At 50.6% G+C, this 21,556-nt stretch overlaps 3 protein-coding genes across 4 annotated transcripts in view; all 3 read right to left on the bottom strand.

Annotated features, from left to right (window-relative positions):
• SECISBP2 (SECIS binding protein 2) overlaps positions 1 to 1,278 on the bottom strand; it is a 46,426-nt gene extending 45,148 nt beyond the window's left edge. For both annotated transcript variants that reach the window (XM_046022040.1, XM_046022041.1), the window contains exons 1-2: positions 1,147 to 1,278; positions 142 to 287 (exon numbers count right to left, since the gene is read on the bottom strand). In XM_046022040.1, coding sequence (XP_045877996.1) covers positions 142 to 287; positions 1,147 to 1,182 — 182 coding nt within the window. In that variant the 5' untranslated portion in view covers positions 1,183 to 1,278. The remainder of the gene's footprint in view (positions 1 to 141; positions 288 to 1,146) is intronic.
• Positions 1,279 to 2,619: 1,341 nt separating this feature from the next.
• Positions 2,620 to 7,265, bottom strand: CKS2 (CDC28 protein kinase regulatory subunit 2). Its single transcript, XM_046023529.1, has 3 exons — positions 7,075 to 7,265; positions 4,315 to 4,442; positions 2,620 to 2,960 (listed from the first exon to the last, which is right to left on the bottom strand). The coding sequence occupies exons 1-3, from the start codon at positions 7,131 to 7,133 to the stop codon at positions 2,908 to 2,910; spliced, it is 240 nt and encodes a 79-aa protein (XP_045879485.1). The 5' UTR covers positions 7,134 to 7,265; the 3' UTR covers positions 2,620 to 2,907.
• Positions 7,266 to 7,347: 82 nt separating this feature from the next.
• Positions 7,348 to 9,776, bottom strand: LOC123952633 (WAS/WASL-interacting protein family member 1-like). Its single transcript, XM_046021878.1, has 3 exons — positions 9,738 to 9,776; positions 8,104 to 8,230; positions 7,348 to 8,054 (listed from the first exon to the last, which is right to left on the bottom strand). The coding sequence occupies exons 1-3, from the start codon at positions 9,774 to 9,776 to the stop codon at positions 7,348 to 7,350; spliced, it is 873 nt and encodes a 290-aa protein (XP_045877834.1).
• Positions 9,777 to 21,556: the final 11,780 nt, after the last annotated feature.

Below are 21,556 nucleotides of genomic sequence, written 5' to 3'. Positions count from 1 at the left end.
AAGTTGTGCTACTGCCTCAGGCCCTTCTTGGCTGAGGAGCGGCCTCGTCCTGAGAACACTGGCCGTGTCAGGTGCAGCGACTTCAAAGTGGAATCCCCGCTCAGTCCCTGGGGAGGGCAAGACATGAAGGAGCATACGTACTCAGGCACGGGGAGCTCCTGAACACACGGGTAGTAGGCGGCCGCACAGCCAGGGAACACACGAGCTTCGGAAGACTCTGACCATGCCACGCTGAGCCCAGCAAATTTGGGGACAAACGGTTTGACATCTGCTGACAACTTGATGCCCTGAGGAAGAAAGGGGGGGTTTGACTACATACATCTGGATGTAAAGCAAATGTGAACAAAAACCCACGGAAAGTCGCTGGGTTCTAGCAGCCCCAGAAACGCCTGTCCCAGGAGTGTCTGTTGTCCAAATACTTGGGCCTCATAAAAGCAAGAATCTGGCGGCTAACAACCTCTCCCCCACGCTTTCTTAGGAAAAGAAGCGGTCTATTAAGTATTAAAGACCGGGTGGGGGAGGGGGAGAGCCAGCAGAGTGAGCGGAGATAAAATCCAACCCAGCAGACGGAGTTGGGACAACCTCGACCTGCGCGCGGGTGTGTCACCGTCTCCGCCGCGGTCCCGGAGAACGGCCCAGGGCAAGCCCGGCCGCTCAATGGCTGCCTCAAACACTCAAACGCCGTGCGGAGCTTTATTTCCATCGAATTTCTCAAAGAAAAGTTACATAAATCCTCTCCTGTCCCTCAGCGAACCGCCAGTTGTTCTGTTGAAGAGCCAAAGCCAGCCCTACCAGGACGACACAGAGCTGTCACCAAGCCCTGGGATGTGTCCGTAGCAGCGGCTCTTCCCGCGTCCGCGGCCGCCCCGCGAGACGGACTTCGGCGCCTTCCAACCCGTCCGAGGGCCGGCCGCGGCGGCCGCCAGGGCTCCATCTAGCGGTGCGGCCGAGCAGGCCGAGCGGACGCCCGCGCTCCAGCCGACGTTTGCGGGAGCTCCCCGGCGCGAGCGCGGCGACCCGGCCCCGAGGCGCACTCCCGGGCGCCCGGTCCTCCCCCGGCTAACCGCGGCCGCCCCGACGCCCCGCGCTGTCCCCCGCCCGCACCCGCCCCGACGCTCGCCCCCCACTCCGGGGCGACGACCTTACCTCGCCCGCGGGCTCCCGAGGCCCCTCCGACGCCATGGCGCGCGGCTCGGAGGAGGCCCGGCCCCGGAGGCCAGCAGCCGCCCCGTCGCCGGCCGCACGGACTAGCGGCGCTCGGACTGCCCGCTTTTCCGCCTTCCGAGCGGACGCCAGGAAGTGCGTCACAGAAACGCACCCAGGCCCGCCCCCCGGCCCCCGACCGGAAGTGGGTGCGCGGGCGGCCCTCGTCCCGCATGGCGGCTGCCCTCACCTCGCAAAAGATGTTGGTCCGGCCGAGGGCACCCGCAGCGGAGGACGTGGACTCCAGGCCCAGGGGGCAGGAGGAGTTGGTGCAGTGAAGCGCCAGGGGCTGGCGCACTGGGCAGTGAGCAAGAATTCCCAGACTGCTCAGTCCTTTCAACTACTGGAACAGCCCGGCGGGGGCTGGGCAGGGCGGGTCCGCGCGGGGGCAGGTGGGGCCTGGGAGCTGGGTGAGGGTTCAGGGGCTGGCAGTCTGCAGCTGCCCCGCAGGGAAGCCGGGGTTCATTCACTACCAGGTACTACTCAGAGCAGCTGAGGCGGGCACCGCCCAGGTGGTCTGGTCTCCGCGCGGCCCGCAGGTGCATTAAACACGCCTGGTGCGCGGCAATTACCCTGGGGGGGGCGCTGCCGCGGGGTCAGTGCTCCCTTTACTAGGCAAGCCCTGAGTGACCCTGGGGCACAAGTAGGATCTGGGCGGCTGCGCAGCACCCCCTGTGGCGTTTCCGGTCCGTATGTAAAAAGACGCCCCTTTCTCCGGAGAGGAGCATGGAGGACCACCAGACTCGGGGGCTTCCATTTCCAAGTGTGCCCCAGCACAGCAAATTAGCTCAGGAAATTTCTGAAGCAGCTTAATAGACAATTCCCAAACAGACACCAATTCCGTAGGGAATGGTGTTTTACATTTTAAAATGCTCCGCTGTTTTATAGGAAACATTACCACTACTTGGCACATGGAGTGAAACAGAAGCAGGGATAACTGGTTTCCTTCAAGGCCACCAGATGTGGTAGTCCTTAGAACTGCCCGATTCTCCAGACACTAAACTAGCAATAGAGCTATGAACTCTGTCTCTATAAACTGTTTCTTCGTAAGTGAATTAAGTCACACCCTCCACAAACCTTGCTATCTTAAACCCATTTAATCCCATTTCTTTAAATTTATTTCCTCCAGACCAAAACTGTAGAACTGAAATCTGCTATTCTTGATAGACACAAGTCAACCTTAGAAAATAAACCCCAAGGGGTGCCTGGGTGGCTCAGTGGGTTAAAGCCTCTGCCTTCCGCTCAGGTCATGGTCCCAGGGTCCTGGGATCAAGCCCCACATTGGGCTCTCCGCTCAGCGGGGAGCCTGCTTCCTCCTCTCTCTCTCTGCCTGCCTCTCTACTTGTGATCTCTGTCAAATAAATAAATAAAATCTTTAAAAAAAAAATAGAAAAAAAGAAAATAAACCCCAATAACTTCAATGATAAATGCAACATACAAACTTTATTTAACAAAAGTAACAGGTAAAGTCAAACAGGCACTTATATTAAAGAGAAAAACCGACTAGAAATTTTATCTTAAACACCTTATAGTAGCCTACTTGCCGTTGCATTTAACTGAGCTCTGTTGCTGTGAAGAATACAGCTCATGCACAGGTATGGATCAGCAATTTGTACATTTTTCAAGTATTCACTGAATACTACCCTTATATACACATATACATTAAATTTGAAAAAGACTTAATTGACAATCCCCAGGTAGACTTCATTTTTGTTGCTCTTTTGGAAGAGGTCGTCTAAAGAGAAGAATATGTGGTTCTGTGGAAACAAAATATATAAATTTTAAAATAGGGTTAATTTTCATTCATTCAACCAAAATTTGAAATTCTCAAACCAAAATAAATGTATTATCAACTGTCACTTATCGAAATATCTGAAATAAACTTTGCTTCAAAAGTCACTGTCGGAGACCCTGAGTGGCTCAGTGGGTTAAAGCCTCCGTTTTCGGCTCAGGTCATGATCCCAGAGTCCTGGGATCGAGCCCTGCATCAGGCTCTCTGCTCAGCAGGGAGCCTGCTCCCCCCCCTCTCTCTGCCTGCCTCTCTGCCTACTTGTGATCTCTGTCAAATAAATAAATAAAATCTTAAAAAAAAAAGTCACTGTCAACTATAAACATTAGAAAACCACCTAATGGAGTAGAACATTCCCCACAGTGTTTTACCCACCCTGGAAAAAGAGATGTCAAGTAAAGAAGCCACTTTGAGAACGGTTTCTATCTTTAGGATCTCAATTCCAGTGAAAAGGAAAGACACCTAACACCAAATTCAAAAAACCACCAAACTGTAAAAAGTGCAGATCCGAGGGGCCCATTCCTGGGATCTGTTTCATTGGATGGGAGCCCCAGGTTCTAGTTTTGAAATCCGGTACAATTAGATGCCCCCAATCCCAAAAAAGTTTTAAGTCAGTTTCTGATGCTATTGCTGCTTTTCTTTAAGAGCAGAAAACAAGCTCTGTTCCACCTAATTCGGTTTCTATATCATGCCCTCAAAATTTGCTCAAAGCATTATAATCATTTAAGTTACATTTATTTAAGAATACCACAAAAGCAGAATTGAACCCCGTGAGTTTTAGTTTACCATTTCATATCCAGGAAACTCTGGTAAAATCCACACAATAAAATACTCGTAACACATAGCAAGGTTCACTCACTAGGTTACCTTATCTCACCTTGGTGTGGCAGATCCCAATCATCTTTTAATAGAATACTAAGGAAAAAACAAATCACTCCAAATTGCGTTAATTTCTACGCACAGAACTTAGGGACATGTAAAGTGTCTTTAAGTCCTTAGCTTTTAAAGAGACGGGTCACCAGGATTACTTATACTTATGGTAAAATACTTTATTAATGACACACTTTAAAATAAAAGAATTGACTTTTTAACTCCTAATCTTTCTGCAGGTAGAATAATGCATTCCTTTCACTCGTGTGGTATTATTTACTACAAAATGTAACTTCCTCCTAGGGAGGAAAGGAATCAGCCATTCAAGAAGAGTCAAACTTACCAGGGTTGCTTTGGGAATACCACTGAATGTCCGTATTACTTAATTTTCAACAACCACAACCACTACTTCTTTGATTTCAGTGGATGCTTTCCTAAATGGCAACCCCTACCTGGCTCATGAATCATGTAGTGAACCCAGCCTAGACTCTGTTGGACGCCAAGTCTCCTCCACTCCTCTTCCGACATCAGATGGGTTTTCGGGACTTGTTTGGAAAGTTCTCTGGGTAACATGACATGCCTGTTAAAAAGATATAGCCAAGTATTAGCAAATAACCTTTCCTACAAATATGGTCACTTTAGAGATGCATTTTTAGGACACTTGACATTTGAGTTCAAAATAATCAAAGATCTTTAAAGCAACCCTTGTTACATTACGTTGGCATCAATCTTGAGGACTGTCTACTACCTCTAATTCTGATTTTTTATGGTCTAATGTTCAAAACAGGAAGAATATACAGTCCAAAAGCAGAAAGTATTTTGCTTAGGATGTGCCTTTTCTTCTCTAGGAGACTGCTTGCTGTTTCAACGTTGTTCAGGAATAGAATCCCCCAAATCCAAGTCGGGCTCACAGCTATCCAAAACATCCCGGCCTCCCCTACAGCTTCTTCTGGTGACTTAAATCCTGGCAAATAGGATATAAGCAAAAAATACACAACTTATGGAAACTGTGTTCAAAAGGAAAGAACATGCCCAACTCTTTAAGTGTTTCCTGATGGGTTATGAAGCCGACTAATGTGATCAGGGAGCCAGAGAAGCCATCTAAGATCAGAGAAGCCTAAACTGAGGCTGAACCCTGATTGTAAAACTGGTGTCCCGGACCCATGGAGACTTCTGTATAAGAGGAAAAATAATTTGTTAATTTGGGTTTCCCATTACTCAACATTCTAGATCTGTAGTAGATGAGTCCTTGTATACTCTACAAGTTGCTTTGTTCAAATTTAAAAGCAAAAAAAAAAAAAAAAAGGAAACCCAAGTCTCACGTATGTATGTGTACCTGGCAACCTCGCACAGACTTTCCGTTTCCCAATAAGTTATGCAATACTCTTCAATGTCAAAAGCACCAAGAATATATACAATTGTAGCTTTGTAAAATTCTAAAAGACAAGTCTGCACCCCTCTCAACTGCAGTAAAAAGTTCTTTATAAATCCCAATTCACAGACCCATTTTTACCACTTCCGGTGGCAGTAAAGTTACACAGCCATTAACAAGCACTGACCAAACTTCTTGACCGATATAAAACCTCTACCTACCTGACAGTCGTGGGCCGTGGGGATGAGAAGTGCGCATTCTAGTCAGTCACACTTGCTGCACAAAAGAAAACTGAACCAAGCTTTGCACAGTGGCAGTATCTAGCCAATGAGCTTCACCCGAGGCGCGATTCCTGCCAACCCAAAACTGAACCCATAACCCATAACGAGCCCTAAACAGTCATCAATGCAAACCTGGTCTGCGGCTGGTGAGTTAAATGCCCACCTGGTCTTATTTACACAAAAGAGGTCCGCCTGTGCTCGCCCCAGAACGACGGCGCCACGTTGCTAGGTCTGCCCCGAGGCCACCCAAGGAAATCAGCTCCTGTTTCTAACTGCAGGGAACTGCAGCTGACCTCCCCGACAGGCCACAGGGGCGCCGACCCCCTGCACACATGAAGCCCCACACCTAACTTCTGCCTCCCCAAACGTACTGATCGCCAACCTCGGACCAAAGCCTTACTGACGGCATCAACAGCCACTTGACACGTGCCCCGCGTGTCATCCTGAACCGCCGCTCCAGCGTCTACACCGACTCCTCGCGGGCTCAGAAACGAGCGCCGGCGTCTGCATTCGGATCACCCACAGCCACATAAACGTGCCCCGTGTTCCTCCGGGGTCACAACCCTTCCTCGCCCAACAATCGCGCACACAGGCCCACCTTCACCAAGTCGGACTCCGAGGGGGGCGTTTCCAGCAGCTTCAAGCTCCCAGGACCCCACCGCTGCTCACGACGTTTCCCGCCCCGGGAAGGACATCACCTCCACACCCAGCGCGTGCTGCCCCCAGCCAACAGGCGGCCAGACACAAAGCAAGCCGCTGGGGACGGCGCCCGGGGAGGCCGGTTACACCGGAGCTACTCGGGGACCGCAGGGCACCGCCCCGGAGGGCGCCCGGTTCCGGGAGCAGCGGGCCTGGAAAAAGCTCACCTACAGCCGCTGTGGACCTCAGTCCACACCGTCCTCTACCGACTCGACCCGGGGCCATCGGCGGACTCCACCGACGACAGGCCCGCCCCAGCAGCACAGGACCCGAGGCCCAACGTGCAAGCGCGCACTGAGGAAGAGCCTGCGGCACCACCGCGGACGGGCCGCCCCGGAGTCGCGCTCAAGCCCGGGCCTCGCGCGCGGGGGCTGGAGCCCGCACCCCGCGAGCAGCCTCGGCACCTGCTGGGCCCGGGGACGCCGGCCTGCGCCCGCGGAGCGCGCGCTCAGCGCTACAACCCCCGCCTCGCCCCGGGCGCGCAGCGCAGCCGCACAGAAGCCGGGTCCCCGGCGGCCGCGCCCTCGCGTCCCCGCCCCCGCCCGGATCCCCCGCCCGGCCCCCGACGCAGCCGCCCGCGACGTCCAGGCCCAGAGCTGCCCGGCCGCGCCCAGAGGCGGGGGGAGTCCCTGCCGGACGGCGGAGGGCGAGGAAGAGCCGACCCCGCAGCCCCCGTCCCGCCCGGCCGCCGCGAACAAAGGGCGGGGAACGGAAGGCCGCAGGCCCCGACGCTCCCACCCCGGGCAGCCACCCTGACTCGACCTCCGACCTCGGGCCCTGACCCGAACCCCGGCCGACGCGCGGCGACCCCGACCCCGGTTCCCGTTCCGCGGCGGAGCCGCCCCGCCGGCCGCACTCACCGGTACTCGTAGTGCTCGTCGAAGTACTTGTCCGAGTAGTAGATCTGCTTGTGGGCCATCCTGCGGGCGGGCGGGAGCGTCGGGGCTCGAAGAGCGGGCGCAGCGGGGCACACGACCACCTCAGGCCAAGGCAACGGCTCGACTGCCACCAACCGACCACAGGCCCAACGATCCCGGTTTGAATCCGACAGCCCACCGCCGATTGGACGGAGACGCCAGCCAATTGCCTCCCGCGCAAACTGCCGGTAGGCGGGACCGGCTCACAGCCTATCGTCACCGGCCCTCCTCGGCGCCGGCTCTCAAGATTAGCCAATCAGAGAGCTGTTGCGGGGTCGCCCGAGGGAAGAAGTAGATGATTGGCAAGACGGGGGGACGAGAAGCTCCCGGACGGAAAGGGGCGTGGTCAGAAGAGGGTGGAGCCCGGACGTTAAGCGCCCCAGAGAGCGTGCGCAGGGGTTTAGAACTTTCCAGGTCGGCGGGGCAGTTGGGGTGGGTGGTCCTGCGGGAGGTAAAGTATCGCGAGGTTTGGCGAGGCGCGGGCGGGGCTGTATGCTGTGCGACCGCCCCCGCGCAGGCGCAATCGCGGCGGCCGGGAAAGTGCGTCGAGAGGACGCGACGTGAGACGTCGTGGGCGGGGGGAGGGGGAGGGTTCGGCTGCCCACCCGCGGCCCGCCGGTCCCGAGGTTCGGGAGGCGACAGCGCTCGCGGCGGCTGAGAGGGCGTGGAAAGGCCCTGGGGGGCGCGACCGCAGCCCACGTCGAGCAGACTGAGATGGCCGGAGGAAGAAGCACACCGACCCGGGAGCCGGCTGCCTTTCGGTGACGGCCAGAAGCGCCCGGGCGGTGTGTCCCCGCGACCTCGAGTGCGACGTGCGGGAATCGGGTTCGCCGCTGGATCAGGTGCATCGGCGGGCGCGGGCCGGGAGCCCCCTCCCCGCAGAGTGTCTGGTCCCAGCCGCAGCCGCCTGCCCGGCCCCGCACCTGCCGGCCGCCGCCCCACCACCCGGCCCTACACCTGCCGGCCCCGCACCTGACGCCCCCCCAACCTGCCTGGCCCCGCACCTGCTTGGTGGCCTGAGTAATTGGGCGGCATGACATGCCACGATGGCGAAAGATGGGATAACCGTTGCCGGGTGGAAAGGGGGGCCACTGACTTTCTAGCTGAGCCTGGGAAAGAAAAGCTTCCTAGGAGGTTGATTTTTACGAAGACACATTGAGGACAATTTCAAGTGGAAAAGTAATGTCACCTTCTAGGTGCCAGTGACGGAGCTTCCGCAGTTAGCGTTTTGACCATCTTGTTTCCTCCACTCCCCCCTTCCTTTTTCCCCACACATCTCTAAAGAGATCCCGAATATAGTGTCATTTTGCGACGAAAGGGTACCTTTGCATATATCACTGAACTTACGGTGTATGTCTCCAGAAGACTAAAAATATTTAGCGCTCTGCTATTACTACACTTGTAATCCCTCATGATCTGAGCCGGTTTGCATTCAGACTTCCCTCTCTCACAGAAGCCTTTTGATGGTTGGCAAATCCACATCCAAACCTGGGCCTACACCTCGCATTTGGTTATTGTCTCTTATTCTTTTAAAACAATCCCTTCCCCCTGACACACTACCCTTTAAAATAGGGATTTCTCCAGGAAACCAGGCTTGCTGCTGGTGGAACACCCTGCAGTCTGCATTTGGGTAATGCCCCCTTGTGTAATTTACTGCTTTTCCTTGTAATCTGTTTGTCCAAATCCAGCTAGCAAGTAAGTGGTAGACTCGGACTTGAGCCCGAGCAGTGCGGCTCCAGAGTTAGGGGTCTTCCGCAGGGCTGTGTCCTGTCGCGGACCCTACGACAGGGGAACCTGCGTTTGTGAAGGCACAAGGGACCTGGCATATGCTGGGGATTTAGAGTGGGCGGGAAAGGAAAGTTGTGGGAAGCGAATCCGGGAGGATCGGTGTCATGGACAGAGAAATAGCCCCGAGTTGTCCAGGTCCTGATCCCTGGGACCTGGGGATATGTTACCTTAGTTGGCAAAATGGGCTCCGCAGATGTGACAAAGTCAAGGATCTGAGGTGGGGAGATGATCCTGGATTATAGGGTGGGTCCGGCGTTATCATGAGGGTCCTGCTGCGAGGGGGAGGCAGGAGGGTCAGAGGAGCAGCTGTAACAAGCAGAGGTCTGAGTGCTGTGAACACAGGTGGTCCCTTGATCCTGGGAAGGGAATGGGTGGGTTCCCCCCAAAGCCCCCAGAAGAAACACAGCTCTACAGCACAGTGACTTTACCCCGGTAAAGCTTAGTATTTCAGACTTCGAGCGCTGGAACGTCAGGTAATAAATCTGTGTTGTCTTAAGGCGCTAAGTTTGTTGTAATTTGTAAAAACAGCCGTAGGAAGCTAAGGGTGAATTAGGCCAGACTGGGAAGGGATTCGGACTCCTTTCTGATGAGTTCGGTCGATCTGCGAGATTCTCAGCAAGGTCAGATGAGAGTTGACAGGTGACTGGGAGGCATCACCTTCCCGGGGGGCTCCCTTTTAGGAAGACGCGGCCCTTGATAGGATGAGGGGAACCACTCTGCCCTGCCAGTGGCCCACGACAAAGAGGCCACTGGTAAGAGTAGCCCCTCTTGGTCCACATTCAGTCACGGAGACCGGCAGTGTGCTAGGAGAGCCTTACCCCTGGGGGCAGCAGTGGTTCTCCCACTCCAGTGATCATCTTGCCTGTCTAGGAGGCACTTTAAGTTTGGCATAAACACTTCATTGTCCCTTCTGGGCTCCCACGTCAATCCTGTGAAGAAGGCAGGGGAGATAAAAGCAGTTCAGCTACAAAGCCCTCCTTGACCAACAGTTCCTACTTCAGACAAGTTACAATTCTGAATGTGCCTATTGTACAAAAAGCAGGAGTTCACTGTGTCAGTGGAAGAGATTTCTGACAGTCCATCCCATGTGTAAGAAGTATGAATAAGCGTGTAACTTAAAATACAAGTTTCTGCTCCACTACTACGAGCACGAGGTCATGAGCTCATTTGGAACCAAGAGCCCACAGGACAAAGCTCGAGTTAGGGTTCCAAAGGCTTGCTCTCTCTCGACATTGTGCTAATTGTGCCCAAGGAAGAATCAGATGGTGTATATGCCACTTTCGGGAGCGCGCCCGTGCTGGCCAGTTTCGTGTACTTCTGTATCAAATTCTCCTTTTAAAAGTTTAATTCCCACCAAACTCCTAGCACCCTTCCTAGTACATTTTATTCCATTTATGTCTGAAAACTACAGAAATAAAAAATCCTTGTTAAATAAGATGCTTGCTCGTTCCCTTTCTCAACAATCCCAAATCAGAATTAACCACTACGGTGCATTATCCACTTGGACTTTTTTGTGTGTTTAATACAGACGCATCACCGTCAGAACTAGGGATTTGTATGACTTCCTTACTTCATAAAATAACCTACAGCTTGCTTTTTTCACTCTCTTCCTGGGACCCCAATGACATGAATGTTCTTTCCAGGGATCTTACCGAGGCCATCAGTGTTCTGTTGCAAGGATGTTCGAGATGGTCTCCTTCCATCTGTACTGGCCTCTCCTGGTCCCTGTTGGTTCTTCTCCACGTGGGCGCTCCACCGGCCTCAGCCCTCAGACGGCTTCTCCTTGTGGTTCTGCTGCTGTTACCCTGGCGCACTTAAGAAGGCCGTCTTCTTGGGAGCAGAACATTTTGTTAAGGAATGTCTGTCCTGGTCTTGGGAATTCTCTTTGCTCTGAAGTCCGCGCTGTGTGATAGAAACGTAGCCGCGGCGGCTTTCCTCTCATTAGAGTTTGTATCCCACAGCTTTTTCCATCCTTCTACCTCTCACCCACCTCGATCTTTATGTTTGAAGTGAATTTCAACACAGGGTTAGGTAAACTAGTTTTATCTATTTTCGATCTTTATCTTTTCATGGTATTTAAGGCCTTTTACACTGACTATAATTATTGATGTTTGGCTTTAAGTCTGGCATTTTTTTATGTTTCTGCTCAGTCTCTGTTTTAGCTTCTGCTTCCCCTTTACCGTCTTCTTGTACGGGGCTCCAGAAGCCAGTAGAAAACTGAAGATTCCCATAGCCATTAAATCGAAGCAGTAATTAAAAGTCTTCTAAAGAAAACACTAGACCTAAAGGCCTTGTGGAAGACTTCTACCAAAAGCAGTAGAGTTTATTAGGCAAGAATATTGTTGATTCAAAAACTGAACATGGACAATAGGAGAAAGAAAAGGAATGCCCCTTTCATGCATACAGATAACATGCAAACACCCAAGTAAAATGCTGGCCAGCTGCATCTCATTGTGGTTTTTCTTTTTTAAGATTTTATTTGTTTATTTGACAGATCACAAGTAGGCAGAGAGGCAGGCAGAGAGGGGGGGAGGCAGGCTCCCTGCTGAGCAGAGAGCCCGATGCAGGACTCGATCCCAGGACCCCGAGATCATGACCTGAGCCAAAGGCAGAGGCTTTAACCCATTGAGCCACCCAGGCGACCCATCCATTGTGTTTTTTAAAAATATGGCATGCCATCCTACAAATGCAAAGATGGTGTAATATGAGAAAATCTGTTAAAGTAATACACCACATAAACAGCATAAAGGAGAAAAAAAGATGAAGAGCAGAAAAAATCATTGATAAATTCACCATTCTTTTAGAATACAAGACACTGTAAACCCACCACTCACTGGTGATAGCACACTTCTTGGTAGGAGTAGGAGGAAGCTTTGTTAACCTCATCAAGACAGCTAAAAAAATAAATAAATAACATAATTCTTATGCAGAAACATCAGAAGTATTCTCTTTAGAATTTCCTATGATCTCCAATTATATTGAACAATCTGCTGGAGTCAGCGCCAACACAATAAAGAAGAAATTGAAGACATAATAATTGGAAAGGAAGAAATAAAGCTCCCTTTGCAATCTTCACATCTGGGCATAAGATCAATGCACCAATCAATTGCATTATGACATGCTGGGAACAAATAACTAGAAAACGTGTGCAAAAAGAAATATGATTACATCAGCACCACATGTCACATACTGGGGATAAGCCCAAGAAAAAATACACAAAGTCCTGAAAAGCAAAACTGTCAACTTCTAAGGGGCATAGTCTTGCACGAACGGAGAGAAGTACTTTGTTCGTGCTCGGGAAGCCGTGACACGGTTAAGATACAAATTCTCTCTGAACTGATCATAATGTCAGTCCAATTGCAATAAAACACCACATTTGAGGAATAAGGTCCCTTGATGAGAAAAGGGCCTGGAACAGCACAGACACTTCCCTGGACTGTGTCATGGCGAACTGGCCAGAAAGCGCTCCAAGAAGCAAACTGTTTTCTTTGAGCCCCGGTTAGGACAGCTGTCCGGGAAATGCGGTCCTCACAGGGACCACAGTGCTCTGGAGCACAAGCGGTTTTTTACGGGGTTATCGTCTTTTTACATAAGGAGCCATAAATCAAGATGTCAGAAGTCCATTCTTGTAAAAGTTCAAAAGACCGTAGATGAGCACGTAGGCAGGAATCACGCATTTTAACGTCATGAAAAGTAGGAGCATGGATCGGTTTCTTAAGGACAAGATGTTTTCCTTCAGGCTCCTCGTTCCTAAAGCAGATGGACGACGCACGCTTGACGGGCCATAAATCGGGCTTTGGGTTTAAACAAAGTTTATGTACAGTCATGCTGACTTGGAAAACCGAAAACAGCTTTCCCTTGTCTTTCAGGCCCTTTGAGAGTTTTTCTGTCATCTGCTCAGAGATCATGATTCGTGAAGAAACGGTCCTAATGGAAGACTGTGGCAGGGGCTTGTAGAAGCTGAGATAAGGCTGCAGGAAACGGGCAAGCCGCCCCTGGGAGGTGGCAGCCCGGCCAGCGTAGCGATCGTGGTGGCCCTGTGGCTGTCCCAGGTGCCCTTCTCCGTGCAAGGACGTGCCCTTTCCCTCCCAGCTCGCTAAATGTTCATCATAAATAGACACTGTGCTTCATCAAAGATTTGAATTGCACCCATGTTTGATTTTGTTTGAATTGTGAACATAAGTCGTAAATGTCGTAAGAGATGAAAAGGTATCAGGAGCTGCCGTCGCCAGGACGCGCCAAATAAAAAATGTGATAAACTGGAAGCATTGTGGGCGCTAACGACGGACTGACCGGCGAGCTCAGAGCTAGGCCTGAGCAGTAGTTCGGGAAATGCCAGCAAGGGACAGAGAGATAAGAAGACACGAGTAAAGAGACACGCAGCCTAGGAAGGCAAGTGACGACTGTCATTGACGAGAGGTCCCAAAGGGAGAGAAAAAATACACAGAGGAGAGGAAGAAAGACGAGCACCAAAAATGGCTGTGAATCCCTCCCCACCGGCCCCATCTCATATATATATATATATCAGGAAATACAACCACAGAGAGATTCCAACGTGATTCACGAACACCAAGACAGAGCAAAGTTCTGGGAGCTTCCAGGGGGAAATCAGACTGCACTTCCAGAGCAACAGGAGGTGGACAGCGGCTGTCCCAGAAGAGCCACGGGGTTCAGGGAGCCACACGCGTTGCTGCATGAGGCGTTGATGGGAGGACGAGAACTTGACGCAGGAGGAAATTCACCATGTGTTTTGTAAATAAAGCAAAGCAAGTGACTTAGCACATCGATGGAGTAGGTACAAGACACAACCGCTCAGCGGCCAGCACGACTGGAATAGAAGGACCAGAGGGAAGTGAGTACACGCCAAGGTACTGGATCCTTGCAGCTGTTGCGAAATGTAGGCTGTTGAAGGAGATTAAGAACCCGTCACCAGAACAGTCTGCTACGATCGCTTTGCTCTTGCTACCATCTGCGGTAGCAAAATTAGATGCTTGCACACCACACCGTAAAGCTTAACTTACAAACAGAAATACCTCCCATCACAGGACACATGCCCTTGGTTCACAGTGTGACTCTACACTCACATCAACAGATGGAGTCCTCTTCTCCACCCTTGGTCTGGCCTGGTGACTTGCTTTCACAAGCAAAATGTGGTGAAAGGGACATTATGAGACTCCTCAGGCTAGTCCTTTATTTCCTATTTTTTTATAAATATATAATGTATTTTTATCCCCAGGGGTACAGGTCTGTGAATCACCAGGTTTACTCACTTCACAGCACTCACCATAGCACAATACCCTCCCCAATGTTCATAACCCCACCCCCTCTCCCTACCCTCCTCCCTCTGGCAACCCTCAGTTTGTTTTGTGAGATTAAGAGTCATTTATGGTTTGTCTCCCTCCCAATCCCATCTTGTTTCATTTATTCTTCTCCTATCCCCCTAACCCCCCATGTTGCATCTCCACATCCTCATATCAGGGAGATCATATGATAGTTGTCTTTCTCCGATTGACTTATTTCACTAAGCATGATACCCTCTAGTTCCAACCACATCGATGCAAATGGCAAGATTTCATTTCTTTTGATGGCTGCATAGTATTCCATTGTGTATATATACCACTTCTTCTTTATCCATTCATCTGTTGATGGACATCTAGGTTCTTACCATAGTTTGGCTATTGTGGACATTGCTGCTATAAACATTCGGGTACACGTGCCCCTTCGGATCACTGCGTTTGTATCTTTAGGGTAAATACCCAGTAGTGCAATTGCTGGGTCATAGGGTAGTTCTATTTTCAACATTTTGAGGACCTCCATGCTGTTTTTCAGAGTGGTTGCACCAGCTTGCATTCCCACCAACAGTGTAGAAAGGTTCCCCTTTCTCCGCATCCTCGCCAGCATCTGTCATTTCCTGACTTGTTCATTTTTGCCATTCTGACTGGTGTGAGGTGATATCTCATTGTGGTTTTGATTTGTATTTCCCTGATGTCGTCCTCAGGCTAGTTCTTAAGAAGCATTGCAGTTTTTGTTTTTTCCCTCTTAGAATGCTGCCCTGGATCTTTGGGTCCATAGGCCAGGGAGAGAACTAGGTGGGGCCCAGCCAGCCAGCCATCAATCCATCCATCCAGCTATCCAGATATCCAGCCATCAATCCAGCCAGTCAGCCAGCCATCCAATCCAGGCATCCATCTGTCCAGCCATCCACCCAGCAATCTATCCTGCCAGCCAGCTAGCCATCCATCCATCCACCCATCCATCCAACCATCCATCCATCCTTCCACCCATCCTTCCATCCATCCTTCCATCCACCCATCCACCCATCTGTCCAGCCAACCAGCCAGCCTTTGGCACCAGCCACCAAACATGTACCTGAGGTGCTGAATGCAGCATCTGAGTGAGACCAACAAAGAAGAGGAAGGGAACTGCCAACGAGCCCTCAGATTCCTGAGGAAAAATAAATCACTGTCCCCAGTCACTAATTTGGGGGCAGGGGTAGCTTACTTTGCAAAGACAGTCAACTGACAGGCTCCCCTTCTTGTTTCAGATCTACATCTCACATCAGGAAGTCTGACCAGGGAAGACGAGGCTGCATACGGCATCACAGCTGCCCTGAGCTCCGGGACACACCTGTTGTTTTCCAGCCTCCGCTGCACCAGGAGGACGTTGGGCTCGGTATGAGCATGACTCAATCCCGAACTACACACTAACCTGACAACGTAGCAAGATGGATCTTTAAGCAAGTTGGTCCAGAAGAGAAGGAAAACAGTCTCATTTTGCAATCTTTATGCCAGAATCAGGGAAGGGTGATAGGAGAACAATGAAAGCAAGAGTCGTTCCATTTTAAATGCAGACGTGAATTTAGCTGAGTGAACCTCCCGTGTTTTTAAAAAACGGCATCAAGGAGAATTTGTCTCAACAACAAAACAGCAACGAGTGTAATGGCAGTGAGCCAATCCAACAACGCAGTTCACACACAATGGACAAAAGGGAAAGGAAAGGCCATGTTAATAGATGCAGAAAAAAAATCTGATAAAGTCGAGCTCTGATTTAGAATAGTCATTATCCGCACAGGGGACAACTTTCTTAGCTGATAGAAGCTACATACCAAAACAGGAACACATATTTAATGGAGAAACTTTAGACGTGTCCCCTTTAAGAGTGGAAAGAGCACAAAGACACCTACCATCACACCTGCGGTCATTTCCTAGGGGTACTGTGATGGGGAAAAGTTACGAGCCTGACCCAAGTAGCTAAGCCTTAGCCTACAGTGAACGCACGGGGCCTTTGTGGGGTCAACAGAAGGTGTACACAAATGCAAGATCGACAGCAATGGAAAGTACCTACTGCGGGGCTGCCCACGTAACACGGGGCAGTGTCAGGGCTCCCCAAGAAAATGTGTACACTCACAATCCCGATAAAAACGGCAGGGTTTTTTAAGGAAGTTGAAAACCTTTTTCTAAAACTCATTGGAGGAATAAAGATGCACAAATAGCTAAATTGGTTTTGGAAATGATAAGGGGACCAGGGACAAATAAAACAACGGGGCAGAAAAGAAAATCTCTGTACAGTGGGAGTGGATATTTTGATAATCCTGGCGCCACATACCCATGGGGAAAGTGCACGGCTCAGAGAACTATCCCAATGTACGGGAGAAAGTGTGGGGAAAAACCAAACTACGAGACTAAAGATAAAAAATGTGGGAAGAGGTCTTTATGACCTTGGGCCCCCAAGAGGCAGAATATTTACGCAACATGATGTAACCATAGGCAAGCCATTGACGGATTTGACGACGCGAAGAGTGATGAATTCCGTTCAACAGAGACACCTGGATCGGACCACAGTATCCGATGGGAGACAAGATATGTTTACTACCAACTCTATCAGGTGCTTGACACGAGATATTTGCAAAATAATTCCAATGTGGAATTCATATCAAGATTTTACTAAGAACATCTACAGAAGCATAAGAAGAAAAAAAAAAAAACAGAAAACAAAAAAACAAATCCAACAGAAAGTCGGCCAAAGAGATAAATAGGCATTTCACAGAAGGGAAACATCCGGAAGGTAATGGTGTACGAAGCTATGACCAAACTCATTTGTAATCGGAGAAATACAAATTAAAACCACCATAGCTGCTTCCTTATATCCATCATATTGGCAAAAGTCAACAAGTCCAGTATTAGGGAAGTGATCATAAGGACATGAGGGCATGGGAACACGGTCTATTATGGAGTGTTCAGCTCATACAACCCTCCTAGAAACAGGCTGGCAGTATTTAGTGAAATTACGGATGTGTGTTCCCTCTGACTCCTCACCCCACCATGCATTCTGCACCCCAGAACGCAGCTTGCCCAGATTCATAAGGTTCAGGTTTCTACAGCTATGTATCCACTACCTGTCCTTCTCCGCGCCAACACAATTAGATCTAGACAGCATTAAGCAAAAATAGGTTTTAAAAAAAATGGAACAGGATAGAATCAAAACTCAATATCGTTTATGTAAATGCAAACCAGAATTTTTTTCCATACAGAAAATATATGGAAAACATTATGTATTTTACAAATGTGATTTGTATTCGTATCCCCAGGTCCTATTTGCAACACACGATCGCGGGTACCTATACGGAAGAATGACATGCGAACAGAGAGGGCGAGAGGAGGAGAACACAGCTCAGGAATTACACGGGCCAATGCGAACACTACTCCATCACCTGAGAAGCGTGATTAATTCCGTTTTCTACCCACGATTAATTCCGTTCTCTTCCCGTGTGGTCCAGACACATTCCCCGCCTCTGGAAACTGAAGGTCTGGCTACATGACCAAGTTATTACTGTTCTTACTGTAACATTCTCTGTTAATTCTCTGTTAATTTTTTGTAGATGAAAAATTGAATTCTGCTAAGGATTTTTATGAATTACATAATAAAGTAATTCCACAGGACTGTGGAATCCTTGATGAAAGTTCCTGAAGTGTATGAGCAGAAGCCATGAGAGAGAAGTGTTTCTCAAATCAGGTTCTACCGTGCTGAGGGGTCCTCGGATGCCCCCCGACGCTCACATCTGAGGCGGGGCCACAGAATGACTCTGCATGGTCTGTAGGACTGCGCGGCAGCTCGTGAACTGTTGTGGCCACTGAGAACCCCACCGAGTTACAATGTGTCCCGGGAACACAACAGGTGTGCCCAGGGCAGGCTGGCAGCTGTCAGGAAAAGCCGGAGAGGTGTGTCTTTGTTTCCGATCAGTCTAGCAGGAAGGTGCCAGGAGGACGTCCGCTGGGCATCAGACGAGTCAGCTCGGGTCCAACACCACCCGCCAGGATCCCACACCACCACCCCGTTACCCCACATTTCACACGCGGGTCACAACAGCCTCCTCCTGCTCCGGAGGGGAGTCACAACCCCCTTGTCCCCTGTACTCCCGGCCGGGGGGCTACAGATCCCAGGCTCCCACCACCCCTCCTTGGGTCCCTTCACTTGCTGGCGCGGCTCCCAGAACTCAGGGGGACATGGAACTTACTAGGTCACCAGTGTATCCAAGAAGGACTCAGCTCGGGAGCAGCCCGCTGAGGAGACGCGCGGGGCCAGCGGCGGAAGGGAGGGGGCTTCCCTCCCTCTCCCGGAATCTCCATGGCCAAGTTCACCAACCCGGAAGCTCTCCAAACCCTGTTCTTGCCACTGATTAAGTCACTGACCTCCGATCCCTCTCCCCTCCCTAGAAGTCCGGGGGTGGGGCTGAAAGTCCCCACCCTGTGGACACCTGTTGGTCCTCCTGGCAGTGACACCCCCGCCCCCCCCCCCCCCCCCCCCCGCACTTAGGCGACCTATGGGCATTCCAAGAGTCCCATTAACAAAACAAAAGACACCTTTGGCACTCTCCTCACTTTGGAAATTCCTAGAATTTTAGGAGCTGGGTGCCAGGACTAGGTTAAAAGAGCAAATACATATTTTTTTTTAATTGTAAATCACAATGTCACAATTTGAAGTATCAAAGAGCGCGGTGGCACCCGTAAGTCACTGCGGCCTCCGAAAGCCCATCCCTGGGCTTGTTCACCAGCTCTGTGTTGACCGTCAGGTGCGTTTCAGCAAAACAACATCACCGGCCACATGAAATGTAGGTCAGCTTAGTTTGTGTTTAAACTGAAGTTCCTGTAGTTTGTATCTAATCAATGCTTCTGTTTTTAATTGTTTAAGAGATATAAACCTTACTCTGGTTTTGTCTCCATTTAAGTAACATTATAATCAAAATGTGGGTTTTTTTTCCCCACTATTATGGATGTCCAGTGAACACAGGGGATCTGGGAGATTTATAAGCCATCTTACTCGTCTCGGCCTGAAGCTCACTAGACCATGGGGGGCAGCCCTCCACTAGCCGCCAGGCAGGTTTCTGTCCAGGGGCAGTGCCTCCGGGAGGGGCGCGGATGCCAGGCTGTCTGTTGGCAGGGGCGCGGGCTGCCTCCGCTGTGCACCACACAAACCTTCCCCCAAAGGGGAAACATTCCACCCAGAGTCCTAATGATCAGAGATGTACGTGGTGAAGAGCCAAGTTTTAGAGGAACGCAAATGCTGGAGGGTTGAGGAGTCCGTTCCTCTGGAGGGTTGAGGAACGGACTCCGTTGAATCATTCTGCTCTTCCTGAGGGAGCAGAAGGTGAGCTGAGGACAAAGCAGAAGCTGACACCCTATAAACCGCCCCACCCCCCAAGGTGGGATAAGTGTGACATTCCTCAGGCGCTCCAGGTGGCCCTAAAACAAAGGAAAGGGGAAAAACAAAATACCAACTGATAAAGATCACAGGTCCATAAGTTTGCAACTGTCTTAAGGATTTACCAGAAAAAAGCAATCTCCAGAAACCTGTAGACTCAATTTCCTGGAGACTTAACATCACCCCCCAGCTTCCATGGGTCCCCCCATGGGATTTTTCTCCAGAAAATCTTAAGTAATCAGTCACTGCTCATGACCCCAGGGCATCTCTTTCTGCCAACAGATTCTGTCCCCGTGCTTTAATAAAACCACCCTTTTTGCAACGAAAAACATCTCAAGAAAGAATTCTGGGTGGTTGGCTCACAGACCCTACTGCAAACCACATCACTACGAGCCCACAGCTAAAATGCACTGCACAATCTAAAATGGGTTTAGATTTTTACGTGGGAGAAGGGAGTAAATTAACTTCACTGGAGGAGAGGGAGGCCTGTCCAGAGACAAGCCCTTGGAGGATGTGCTGTGTACCTGGAGCTTCTCAAGGGAAGGGAGGGAATCTGCCAAACAGGAAGGAAAGTCTGGATCAAAAAACTAAGACTTAACCATCCTGGGCCTCCGTGAGTGGCAGACCTTGGTCACTCACCTGCAGAGTGCCGTGACGTCACCACCTCGGATCCTGTTAAATATTTAGGGAGCAATGTCTGTGTGCCGAAGCACACGCGGGAAGTGTTTTCACCCTGTTCTGACGGTTTGATAGGAGGTGTGACAATTTCCCACACAAAAAATTAATTACAAAAGAGAAAAATCGTAACGATAAAAGGAAAACTGGACCGCACCTTAGCCAAGTGATCAAAATGCACATCCCCCAGGATGTGGGACACAAAGGCGGAAGGAAAACTGTTAGCTTTCCTTACAATTCACAGCCCACTGACAAGCCCTTGAGACAGACAGACTGACCTTCCGCTGGGAGCCCAGCTGCCTCCATGTTGACGCTTGGCTAAGTGATAGGGGAAAGATGTCAGGGTTTGAAGCTGATGGTCAGGAAAGAATTCTTGAGATGTCTTTGGTGCAAAAAGGTGGTTTTATTAAAGCCTGGGGACAGGGCCGGTGGGCAGAGAGGGCTGCACTGGGGTGGCGAAGGGCGGCCCATTATACACTTTCAAGGTGGAATGGGGTTAGGGAGAGCATGAGTCTCTAAAGAATTTTGGATGCAAGATTTCCAGGACTTTAAGGGGGCTCGCTGTTGTTGGGAGAAGGTCGTTTATTACCTTAGTCACGAGACCCCTCAGGTGTATGCCGTTGGGCCGTATGCGTAGGGGTGATTGCCGACACATATCTTGGAGGGGGGTTAGAGACAAAGGAGGTTTCTAAAAGAATTTTTCTATGTTAAAGTGCACTTACAGGATCCTATAGGTCAGGCTAAAATGGACTTTTGCCTTCAGCAAAGTGTCAGTTTGGAGGCAGTTGAGTCCCTAGAGGAAGGTCACTCCACCTGTTTCGAGGACTGTCTTGGGCTGCTGGTGGCAAGGACATTTAATAATTTCTCTTCTGCCTTTGTTCCCACATCACTTAAAGCACATAACCTGCCTCAAGTGTCTGTGTGTGTGTCTGTGTGTGTCTGTGTGTGTGTAGTGTGCACGCGGTGTGGGTATGAGTGTGGGACGCACATGGTGTTGGCTGGGGTGTGGTGTTGTGCCCGGGGCACGGCCACATCACGTGGCAGTGGTCAGTGGGGAAGTGGGCCTGCCGACCCCCCAAGAACAACAGGAAGCACCTGTGAGTCCCGGGATGCTGGGGCAGCCACGTGGCCCCCTCCCTCTGCCTCTCCTTGTGCAGAGCCACATGAGGACAGCCTTGTGATGGGCTGACCGGGACGGACAGAAAGACAGCAGGGAGCCTGGTGTAAGGCTGTGGCTGTCCCTGGAAGAGCGACCGCTGGGTGC

The sequence above is a fragment of the Meles meles genome, chromosome 11, assembly GCF_922984935.1.
Source record: "Meles meles chromosome 11, mMelMel3.1 paternal haplotype, whole genome shotgun sequence".
Lineage (NCBI taxonomy): Eukaryota > Metazoa > Chordata > Mammalia > Carnivora > Mustelidae > Meles > Meles meles.
This window is presented reverse-complemented; position numbering and strand designations above follow the sequence as displayed.